The sequence below is a fragment of the Oncorhynchus tshawytscha genome, linkage group LG05 (genome assembly GCF_018296145.1).
Source record: "Oncorhynchus tshawytscha isolate Ot180627B linkage group LG05, Otsh_v2.0, whole genome shotgun sequence".
Lineage (NCBI taxonomy): Eukaryota > Metazoa > Chordata > Actinopteri > Salmoniformes > Salmonidae > Oncorhynchus > Oncorhynchus tshawytscha.
In genome coordinates this window covers 85902569-85914603 of record NC_056433.1, presented here as the reverse complement: position 1 = coordinate 85914603, position 12035 = coordinate 85902569, and the positions used below count along the sequence as shown (strand labels likewise).

At 44.9% G+C, this 12035-nt stretch overlaps 1 protein-coding gene across 8 annotated transcripts in view; it reads right to left on the bottom strand.

Annotated features, from left to right (window-relative positions):
- The window catches only part of kif1aa (kinesin family member 1Aa), a 184150-nt gene that overhangs the window by 120321 nt on the left and 51794 nt on the right, over nucleotides 1-12035 (bottom strand). For all 8 annotated transcript variants that reach the window (XM_042322581.1, XM_042322584.1, XM_042322583.1 and 5 more), the window contains exons 3-5: nucleotides 2309-2382; nucleotides 1761-1943; nucleotides 344-412 (exon numbers count right to left, since the gene is read on the bottom strand). In XM_042322581.1, coding sequence (XP_042178515.1) covers nucleotides 344-412; nucleotides 1761-1943; nucleotides 2309-2382 — 326 coding nt within the window. The remainder of the gene's footprint in view (nucleotides 1-343; nucleotides 413-1760; nucleotides 1944-2308; nucleotides 2383-12035) is intronic.

The window sequence follows — 12035 nt, the reverse complement described above, 5'->3', positions numbered from 1 at the left end:
TTTTGCTTGCCTCGAAGCGAGCATAAAAGGCATTTAGCTCGACTGAAAGGCACCCCGCACTCCTCCACCTTTTCCCCCGTTCTTTTCTTCATGCGAATGACGGGGATTTGGGCCTGGTCTTGAGAAAGCATTCTTCACATCGGACTCATATAAAGAAAACATCTACATCCAATTTAAGATGAATAATCGCTGTTCTGAATCTCTGTTCGGTCATAATAGACGGTAGCAGTAATATTATGTACAAAATAAGTTACGAACAATGCGAAGAAAAACAAATAAAATAGCACAGTTGGTTAGGAGCCCAGTAAAACATAGAGAGGCCTTGTGCTATAACTGTACGTACCTCCACAGAGTACGACTTGCTATTGTCGTTATTACTGTCGTTGAACTTGGTGAAGAGGTCTTCACACATCTAGGGGGAGAAAGAAAGTAAAGGGTTTGCAGTGAACATTTATTATCAATTGATAAGTGGTTTATCTGTACAGGGACAGATACAAACACATTGGCATGTTGAATAACACATTTATCCAATGTGTTGCACCACAGTATAGCTTGCACTCATTTCCAACACCCTAGATGGGATTTGTGTAACATTACGTTGAGGTATGGAGAGCTAGGTGTGCGATTGGTCTGGAGTAGGGATGCACATTTCCAGCTATCCTGGTTGGAGGATTCAAGGATTTGATGCTTATTCCATCCTGATTCTGGGAATCTTCCAACCAGGAAAAACAGGGATTTTTCTGGGATTTTGCAACCCTGGTGTTAGAGGTAACAGTATATGCTGTATACCAGAGGGATGATATCTGGGTAATGTTGTAACCCTGGTAACAGTATATGTTATAACCCTGGTAACAGTATATGCTGTATACCAGAGGGATGATATCTGGGTAATGTTGTAACCCTGGTAACAGTATATGTTGTAACCCTGGTAACAGTATATGCTGTATACCAGAGGGATGATATCTGGGTAATGTAGCCCACTGACATGTTGTAACCCTGGTGTTAGAGGTAACAGTATATGTTGTATACCAGAGGGATGATATCTGGGTAATGTTGTAACCCTGGTAACAGTATATGCTGTATACCAGAGGGATGATATCTGGGTAATGTTGTAACCCTGGTAACAGTATATGCTGACCAGAGGGATGATATCTGGGTAATGTTGTAACCCTGGTAACAGTATATGCTGACCAGAGGGATGATATCTGGGTAATGTTGTAACCCTGGTAACAGTATATGTTGTATACCAGAGGGATGATATCTGGGTAATGTTGTAACCCTGGTAACAGTATATGCTGTATACCAGAGGGATGATATCTGGGTAATGTTGTAACCCTGGTAACAGTATATGTTATAACCCTGGTAACAGTATATGCTGTATACCAGAGGGATGATATCTGGGTAATGTTGTAACCCTGGTAACAGTATATGTTGTAACCCTGGTAACAGTATATGCTGTATACCAGAGGGATGATATCTGGGTAATGTTGTAACCCTGGTAACAGTATATGCTGACCAGAGAGATGATATCTGGGTAATGTTGTAACCCTGGTAACAGTATATGTTGTATACCAGAGGGATGATATCTGGGTAATGTTGTAACCCTGGTAACAGTATATGCTGTATACCAGAGGGATGATATCTGAGTAATGTTGTAACCCTGGTAACAGTATATGTTGTATACCAGAGGGATGATATCTGGGTAATATAGCCCACTGAAATGTTGTAACCCTGGTGTGGCGGTAACAGTATATGCTGACCAGAGGGATAATTCCTTCCTGGTTCTTCAAGTCCGGCTTGCCCATCATGGTGTAGGACTTCCCAGATCCGGTCTGGCCATAAGCAAATATACAGACGTTGTATCCCTCGAAGGCATGGAGCAGCATCTCCTCACCAATGTCCTTGTAAACCTGCTGCTGGCCAGCAAAGTTGATGTCCTTGGGCTGTGGAGAGACAATTATCCATGGTGAGTCAGGTAACCATTCATATTGACCATCTTCTAGTAGAGTCAGGCAACCATTGAAATTGACCGACGCGTTGCTGAAAAGATTCATTGAATTGTTTGTGGAGTGTTCTAGAATACCAGCATGCTGGAGTTTCTTTTTAAGGTCAACCAGGACATAACCAAGACGCAACTACAAGGTTGATTCACTTGAAAATGAACCTGACTAAAAGTCCGGTTCAAGGCTGTTGTGCCTGTTCACACTAATCAGAGTGTCTAAACAAAATCAGCATGTGTTGTGCTCCTCCCTGGGTGGTATGGTATCATACAGTACACAGATAGTCAGTCAGAGGTACAGGTACTTACCGAGGTATGTGACCAGTACGAGTAATCAAAGTTGAAGCTCTTGTTCTCTTTGGGCTGCTTGGGGTTGAGGATGGCTGAAACACACGACGGAGAGAGGGGGGGGGGTAGAGTCAGGAGGAGGGTCAACAGGGTGAGAGAGTCGACCTGCTCTGTGAAACTAGATCTGGTCGCTGGGTCACCGATCGTCCGAATTAATGTCTGTGTCCCAAATGGCACCCTATTCCCTACATAGTGCACTACTTTAGACCAGGAACCTATGGTGCCCTATTCCCTTTATAGTACACTACTATTGAGGAGGAGAGAGGGAGGGAAGGAGGGAGGGAGGGAGGGAGGGAGGGAGGGAGGGAGGGAGGGAGGGAGGGAGGGAGGGAGGGAGGGAGGGAGGGAGGGAGGGAGGGAGGGAGGGAGGGAGGGAGGGAGGGAGGGAGGGAGGGAGGGAAAAGTGCTTAGTCTCTGGCTCACTGCTCCCATAAGCACTTACAGACAGACTGTTCCCTTCTGGACAATTAGACAGACAGACTGTTCCCTTCGGGACAATTAGACAGACAGACAGACTGTTCCCTTCTGGACAATTAGACAGACAGATAGACTGTTCCCTTCTGGACAATTAGACAGACAGACAGACTGTTCCCTTCTGGACAATTAGACAGACAGACAGACTGTTTCCTTCTGGACAATTAGACAGACAGATAGACTGTTCCCTTCTGGACAATTAGACAGACAGACAGACGGTTCCCTTCTGGACAATTAGACAGACAGACAGACTGTTCCCTTCTGGACAATTAGACAGACAGACAGACTGTTCCCTTCTGGACAATTAGACAGACAGACAGACTGTTCCCTTCTGGACAATTAGACAGACAGACAGACTGTTCCCTTCTGGACAATTAGACAGACAGACAGACTGTTCCCTTCTGGACAATTAGACAGACAGACAGACTGTTTCCTTCTGGACAATTAGACAGACAGACAGACAGACTGTTTCCTTCTGGACAATTAGACAGACAGATAGACTGTTCCCTTCTGGACAATTAGACAGACAGACTGTTCCCTTCTGGACAATTACAGAGTACAGACAGACAGACGGTTAGCTTCTGTTATTTTCTGGAGCTCTGGGCTACTACTGAATGAATGGACACTGTCAGAACAGGCCTGTCTGTGTATTAGACTGAATGGACATTGTCAGAACAGGCCTGTCTGTGTATTAGACTGAATGGACACTGTCAGAACAGGCCTGTCTGTGTATTAGACTGAATGGACATTGTCAGAACAGGCCTGTCTGTGTATTAGACTGAATGGACATTGTCAGAACAGGCCTGTCTGTGTATTAGACTGAATGGACACTGTCAGAACAGGCCTGTCTGTGTATTAGACTGAATGGACATTGTCAGAACAGGCCTGTCTGTGTATTAGACTGAATGGACACTGTCAGAACAGGCCTGTCTGTGTATTAGACTGAATGGACACTGTCAGAACAGGCCTGTCTGTGTATTAGACTGAATGGACACTGTCAGAACAGGCCTGTCTGTGTATTAGACTGAATGGACACTGTCAGAACAGGCCTGTCTGTGTATTGGACTGACTGGACACTGTCAGAACAGGCCTGTCTGTGTATTAGACTGAATGGACACTGTCAGAACAGGCCTGTCTGTGTATTAGACTGAATGGACACTGTCAGAACAGGCCTGTCTGTGTATTAGACTGAATGGGCACCGTCAGAACAGGCCTGTCTGAGTATTGGACTGAATGGACACTGTCAGAACAGGCCTGTCTGTGTATTAGACTGAATGGACACTGTCAGAACAGGCCTGTCTGTGTATTGGACTGACAGGACACTGTCAGAACAGGCCTGTCTGTGTATTAGACTGAATGGACACTGTCAGAACAGGCCTGTCTGTGTATTGGACTGAATGGACACTGTCAGAACAGGCCTGTCTGTGTATTGGACTGAATGGACACTGTCAGAACACTGCCCATTCCAATACATATGGACAGCGAATAAGGTTCATAGGGGAGAAGGACAAAAAACCTGTTAGAATAATCACATTAGCCCTGTACGTAGTACGCATGCTCCAATGTATTGCTTCATTCTAAGTGCTAGTGTGGGGCAGCAGGTAACCTGGTGGTTAGAGCGTTGGGCTAGTAACCGAAAGTCGTTCTGCCCCTGAACGAGGCAGTTAACCCACTGTTCCTAGGCCGTCAATGTAAATAATAATTTGTTCTTAACTGACTTGCCAAGTTAAATAAAGGTACAATAAAATAAAAACATCTAAAATAGTGTGGTGATTGGAAAGGAGCCAGAAGTGAGGGGGTAAAATCGACTGTAAAGTCACATGATGTGAACCTAAGCTAACATTCTAGATTAGGCGTTGTGGATTGATGTGAACCTAAACTAACATTCTAGATTAGGCGTTGTGGAGCGATGTGAACCTAAACTAACATTCTAGATTAGGCGTTGTGGAGCGATGTGCACCTAAACTAACATTCTAGATTAGGCGTTGTGGAGCGATGTGAACCTAAACCAACATTCTAGATTAGGCATTGTGGAGCGATGTGCACCTAAACCAACATTCTAGATTAGGCATTGTGGAGCGATGTGAACCTAAACCAACATTCTAGATTAGGCGTTGTGGAGCGATGTGCACCTAAACTAACATTCTAGATTAGGCGTTGTGGAGCGATGTGCACCTAAACTAACATTCTAGATTAGGCATTGTGGAGCGATGTGAACCTAAACTAACATTCTAGATTAGGCATTGTGGAGCGATGTGAACCTAAACCAACATTCTAGATTAGGCATTGTGGAGCGATGTGAACCTAAACCAACATTCTAGATTAGGCATTGTGGAGCGATGTGAACCTAAACCAACATTCTAGATTAGGCGTTGTGGAGCGATGTGCACCTAAACTAACATTCTAGATTAGGCGTTGTGGAGCGATGTGCACCTAAACTAACATTCTAGATTAGGCGTTGTGGAGCGATGTGAACCTAAACCAACATTCTAGATTAGGCGTTGTGGAGCGATGTGAACCTAAACTAACATTCTAGATTAGGCGTTGTGGAGCGATGTGAACCTAAACTAACATTCTAGATTAGGCATTGTGGAGCGATGTGAACCTAAACCAACATTCTAGATTAGGCATTGTGGAGCGATGTGAACCTAAACCAACATTCTAGATTAGGCGTTGTGGAGCGATGTGAACCTAAACTAACATTCTAGATTAGGCGTTGTGGAGCGATGTGAACCTAAACCAACATTCTAGATTAGGCGTTGTGGAGCGATGTGAACCTAAACCAACATTCTAGATTAGGCGTTGTGGAGCGATGTGAACCTAAACTAACATTCTAGATTAGGCGTTGTGGAGCGATGTGAACCTAAACTAACATTCTAGATTAGGTGTTGTGGAGCGATGTGAACCTAAACCAACATTCTAGATTAGGCGTTGTGGAGCGATGTGAACCTGAACTAACATTCTAGATTAGGCATTGTGGAGCGATGTGAACCTAAACTAACATTCTAGATTAGGCGTTGTGGAGCGATGTGAACCTAAACTAACATTCTAGATTAGGTGTTGTGGAGCGATGTGCACCTAAACTAACATTCTAGATTAGGCGTTGTGGAGTTATGTGAACCTAAACTAACATTCTAGATTAGGCGTTGTGGAGCGATGTGCACCTAAACTAACATTCTAGATTAGGCGTTGTGGAGCGATGTGAACCTAAACCAACATTCTAGATTAGGCGTTGTGGAGCGATGTGCATTTGTTCTTCTATCATCCACTGCCCTGCTGTAAACTTTTTGAATTGTCTTAATGTCTCAAGAGTGTGTGTGTGTGTGTGTGTGTGTGTGTGTGTGTGTGTGTGTGTGTGTGTGTGTGTGTGTGTGTGTGTGTGTGTGTGTGTGCTTCTCTTTTCCTCAGTACTGTAATATGGGTTATATTCTGGGCAATATTTTAAGAACTATTCTCCACAACAAGGTCTGTTCTCCACACAAGGTCTGTTCTCCACAACAAGGTCTCTTCTCCACAACAAGGTCTCTTCTCCACAACAAGGTCTGTTCTCCACAACAAGGTCTGTTCTCCACAACAAGATCTATTCTCCACAACAAGGTCTGTTCTCCACAACAAGGTCTGTTCTCCACAACAAGGTCTGTTCTCCACAACAAGGTCTGTTCTCCACAACAAGGTCTGTTCTCCACAACAAGATCTGTTCTCCACAACAAGGTTTGTTCTCCACAACAGACAGACAGACCTTATATAGACCTTAATAGACCTTGTTGTGGAGAATAGACTTTGAGACCTTGACATGAGTCAGCTCAACATGAGTCAACTCATCATGAGTCACCTCAACATTAGTCACCTCAACATGAGTCACCTCAACTCAGTGGATGAAATGACGAAGATAACCAGCCGGCTTGTTTTATGAAGTATTGTGTGGGGTGGCAGGGTAGCCTAGTGGTTAGAGCGTTGGACTAGTAACCGGAAGGTTGCAAGTTCAAACCCCCAAGCTGACAAGGTACAAATCTGTCGTTCTGCCCCTGAACAGGCAGTTAACCCATTGTTCCTAGGCCGTCATTGAAAATAAGAATTTGTTCTTAACTGACTTGCCTGGTTAAATAAAGGTCAAAAAATCAAAATTGTTCACAGCAGAGAGAACACCTGTTTGTATGTACTACGTATCTACCAAAGCCTTCACAACAGCACTCAATAGACCTCCATTATAGGTCAAATGCTTAATGGAATGTCTTCATGACAAAAACACACTTCAGTTTAAATTGTGAGGATGAAGTGATAAAAAACCTTTGAGAGAGAAGCGCTCCACTGCAGCCCCGGTTAGATTTCCTTGAAATTCAATCTCCTCTAATGTGACTTTGATTGTTTGAGTAATTCACCTCTCTCTCCCCACATAGGGCAGTGGTACCAAATCACATGCACTGAATAAAACAGGTGTAGACAGTTAAATCCTTACTTACAAGCCCTTAACCAACAATGCAGTTAAAAAAAAGAAAAGAATAAGAAATAAAAGTTACAAGTAATTAAAGAGCAGCAGTAAAATAACAATAGCGAGACTATATACAGGGAGGTAACACTTCAGAGTCATTGTGCTGGGGCACCGGGTAGTTAAAGTAATTGAGGTAATATGTACATGTAGGTAGAGTAATTAAAGTGACTATGCGTTGGTGATGTGGACACCAAGGAACACCAAGGAACTTGAAGCTCTCAACCTGCTCCACTGCAGCCCCGTTGATGAGAATGGGGGCGTGCTCGGTCCTCTTTTTCCTGTAGTCCACAATCATCTCCTTTGTCTTGATCACGTTGAGGGAGAGGTTGTTGTCCTGGCACCACACGGCCAGGTCTCTGACCTCCTTCCTATAGGCTGTCTCGTCGTTGTCCGTGATCAGGCCTACCACTGTTGTGTCACCTGCAAACTTAATGATGGTGTTGGACTCGTGCCTGGCCGTGAAGTCATGAGTGAACAAGGAGTACAGGAGGGGACTGAGCACGCACCCCTGAGGGGCCCCTGTGTTGAGGATCAGCGTGGCGGATGTGTTGTTACCTACCCTTACCACCTGGGGGCGGCCCGTCAGGAAGTCCAGGATCCAGTTGAATAGGGAGGTGTTTAGTCACAGGGTCCTTAGCTTATTGATGAGCTTTGAGGGCACTATGGTGTTGAATGCTGAGCTCTAGTCAATGAATAGCATTCTCACATAGGTGTTCCTTTTTTCCAGGTGGGAAAGGGCAGTGTGGAGTGCAATAGAGATTGCATCATCTGTGGATCTGTTGGACCGGTATGGAAATTGGAGTGGGTCTAGAGTTTCTGTGATAATGGTGTTGATGTGAGCCATGACCAGCCTTTCAAAGCATTACATGGCTACAGACATGAGTGCTACGGGTCTGTAGTCATTTAGGCAGGTTTCCTTAGTGTTCTTGGGCACAGGCACTATGGTGGTCTGCTTAAAACATGTTGTTATTACAGACTCGGACAGGGAGAGTTTGAAAATGTCAGTGAAGACACTTGCCAGTTGGTCAGCTCATGCTCGCAGTACACCTCCTGATAATCTGTCTGGCCCTGCAGCCCTGTGAATGTTGAGCTGTTTAAACGTCTTACTCACATCAGCTGCGGAGAGCGGGATCACACAGTCTTCCGGAACAGCTGGTGCTCTCATGCATGTTTTGGTGTATTTTGCCTCAAAGCGAGCATAGAAGTAGTTTAGCTCGTCTGAAAGGCTCGTGTCACTGGGCATCTCTCGGCTGTGCTTCCCTTTGTAGTCTGTAATGGTTTGCAAGCCCTGCCACATCCGACGAGCGTCAGAGCCGGTGTAGTCATATTCGATCTTAGTCCAGTTTTGACCCTTTGACTGTTTGATGGTTCGTCGGATGGCGTAGCGGGATTTCTTATAAGCTTCCGGGTTAGAGTTCCGCACCTTGAAAGCGGCAGCTCTTCCCTTTAGCTCAGTGAGGATGTTGCCTGTAATCCATGGCTTCTGGTGGTGGTATGTACGCAGCTGTTCTATCCTGCCGGGGGAGCGTTGATAATGTCGTCGTTCAGCTATGACTCTGTGAAGCATAAGATGTTACAGTTTTGAATGTCCCGTTGGTAGTTTAATCGTCCGCGTAGGTCATCGATTTTATTTATACCACAGATTATACATACGCACAGAGCAGCATCTGAGACAATACTCCTTCACAAAACTAGAGAAGTCTGGACCGGATGATCGAGGAGACGGATACAAATACAATACACCTTTAAATATCTTCACAAAACATGTATACAGTGAACCCATAAAAACTCAGACAGCTACCCCAAGCACATCCTGTCACCACAGCAGCCTTAATCCACAGGCATGGAAACAAACATTAATCCTAACCCTAACCCCTAAAACTAAGCCTAACCCCAACACTAACCCTAACCCCTAACACTAAGCCTAACCCTAACCCTAACACTAACCCTAACACAAACAATCACCCATCAAAAGGATGGATGATATCTTCATTTCTCTCACCTTCTCTCTGTGAGACATTCTATGAGCCTACTAATAGAGAGGTGGGCCCTCGTCAGGCGTAGTGCACTACCCAGGGAGTATGGTTCCCTTTGGGACGCAGCCCAGCAATCTCAGATGGATCAATCCCAGTGAAATGAGATCCCAGCAGGGGTCACTCCGGTTTCCCTGGGGATGCTTTTAATCAACTATTTCCTGTGCCGGCAGGGCTCCAGTTCCTTACCAGCACAGACACAACGGTTCCCAGAGCTGATTCTGTACAATCAGTCTTCATGTTGTGTCCTCTCCTTTAAGTATACTTCAATAAACTTTTAGCACAACAGACATTGGCAACCGACACTGTTTATTCGAACAAAGAGATACTATAATTCATGTTTTATATGTAATTCTATCCAAGTACGCACAAGAGGTTGAAAATAAAAATAAATAAAAAAACAACATATTTTATTTTAAATGTATTTTGGCCATAGGTTGCAAGAACAAATCCCTGGGCTGACAAGGTGAAAATCTGTTCTGTCCCTGAGCAAATTTGTTCTTAACTGACTTGCCTAGTTAAATAAAAGTACAATTAAACAAAATAGGATATAGTTTGGATAGTCTTCATAATCACTTTACAGTACAAAGTGCATCAAAAAATAATGTCCAGATTAACACCTGTGATTACGCTATTTAATCGCTCTTATGTAGCTATTGACTACGACATTTATCTAGTTTCCAAAAGTAGTTATTTTCAGCTGAAGGTAGTAAAAAGCAAAACAAGAAGATAGAAACAGACCATGTCTGGGAACTAGAAACAGACCACGTCTGGGAGACAGAAACAGACCACGTCTGGGAGACAGAAACAGACCGTGTCTGGGAGACAGAAACAGACCATGTCTGGGAGACAGAAACAGACCATGTCTGGGAGACAGAAACAGACCATGTCTGGGAGACAGAAACAGACCATGTCTGGGAACTAGAAACAGACCATGTCTGGGAGACAGAAACAGACCACGTCTGGGAACTAGAAACAGACCATGTCTGGGAGACAGAAACAGACCATGTCTGGGAACTAGAAACAGACCATGTCTGGGAGACAGAAACAGACCATGTCTGGGAAACAGAAACAGACCATGTCTGGGAACTAGAAACAGACCATGTCTGGGAGACAGAAACAGACCATGTCTGGGAGACAGAAACAGACCATGTCTGGGAACTAGAAACAGACCATGTCTGGGAGACAGAAACAGACCATGTCTGGGAACTAGAAACAGACCATGTCTGGGAGACAGAAACAGACCATGTCTGGGAAACAGAAACAGACCATGTCTGGGAACTAGAAACAGACCATGTCTGGGAGACAGAAACAGACCACGTCTGGGAGACAGAAACAGACCATGTCTGGGAGACAGAAACAGACCATGTCTGGGAACTAGAAACAGACCATGTCTGGGAGACAGAAACAGACCATGTCTGGGAAACAGAAACAGACCATGTCTGGGAACTAGAAACAGACCATGTCTGGGAGACAGAAACAGACCATGTCTGGGAAACAGAAACAGACCATGTCTGGGAACTAGAAACAGACCATGTCTGGGAGACAGAAACAGACCATGTCTGGGAACTAGAAACAGACCATGTCTGGGAGACAGAAACAGACCATGTCTGGGAACTAGAAACAGACCATGTCTGGGAGACAGAAACAGACCATGTCTGGGAACTAGAAACAGACCATGTCTGGGAACTAGAAACAGTCCCCCCCCCCATCATCTCTCATGATGTCTAGTCTAGTCAGAGGACCCTCCTCCCCCTTCACCTCTCATGATGTCTAGTCTAGTCAGAGGACCCTCCTCAACTCTCATGATTTCTAGTCTTGTCAGAGGACCCTCCTCCCCCTTCACCTCTCATGATGTCTAGTCTAGTCAGAGGACCCTCCCCCCCCACCTCGCCTCTCATGATGTCTAGTCTAGTCAGAGGACCCTCCTTCCCCTTCACCTCTCATGATGTCTAGTCTAGTCAGAGGACCCTCCTTCCCCTTCACCTCTCATGATGTCTAGTCTAGTCAGAGGACCCCCCCCCCCGTCATCTCTCATAATGTCTAGTCTAGTCAGAGGACCCTCCTTCCCCTTCACCTCTCATGATGTCTAGTCTAGTCAGAAGAACCATACATTACTTCGACAGTATTCTGTTGTGATAGACTTCTAGCATAATACTAGCTTGCACAAGCAACATTTGCTTTTAATTCCCAAGATGACCCAAACTACGTATAAAGATTTGACAACTGCTGTACATTATAGCTCTTTAATGCAGGTAAAACCTGGCAGCCTGGCAGGTGTCGGTGGTTTGACCCTGGTGTTGTTTTCATATCGCTACAGGGTTAGACCGGTCATCAGTAGATACAGTGGAGAAGTGTACTGTAGACTACAGCTCAGTCTACAAGTGACCCCTGTTGGCAGCTACCCAGAACCAGAAGGTGTCATGGAAACTGGGATGGGATGGGCCGCTCACAGCCAGCCAATTACCCAGCAGCTGATCTGAAAGAGCAACTGTGACTACTACGTGTGAATTTTTAATCACTGTTTGCTACCAGACTCACACTACTCTCTACTCTAACCTGGTTTTATCACACCGAGGAAGTGGTGAAGCTATATCAGTCTCTGCTCTGGTGCTCTTTTTTCCATCTCGTTTCAGTCAATCTGGTTCTGGGTTTGTTATATGACACAGTAAACATAGAGGATGTGTTGAAG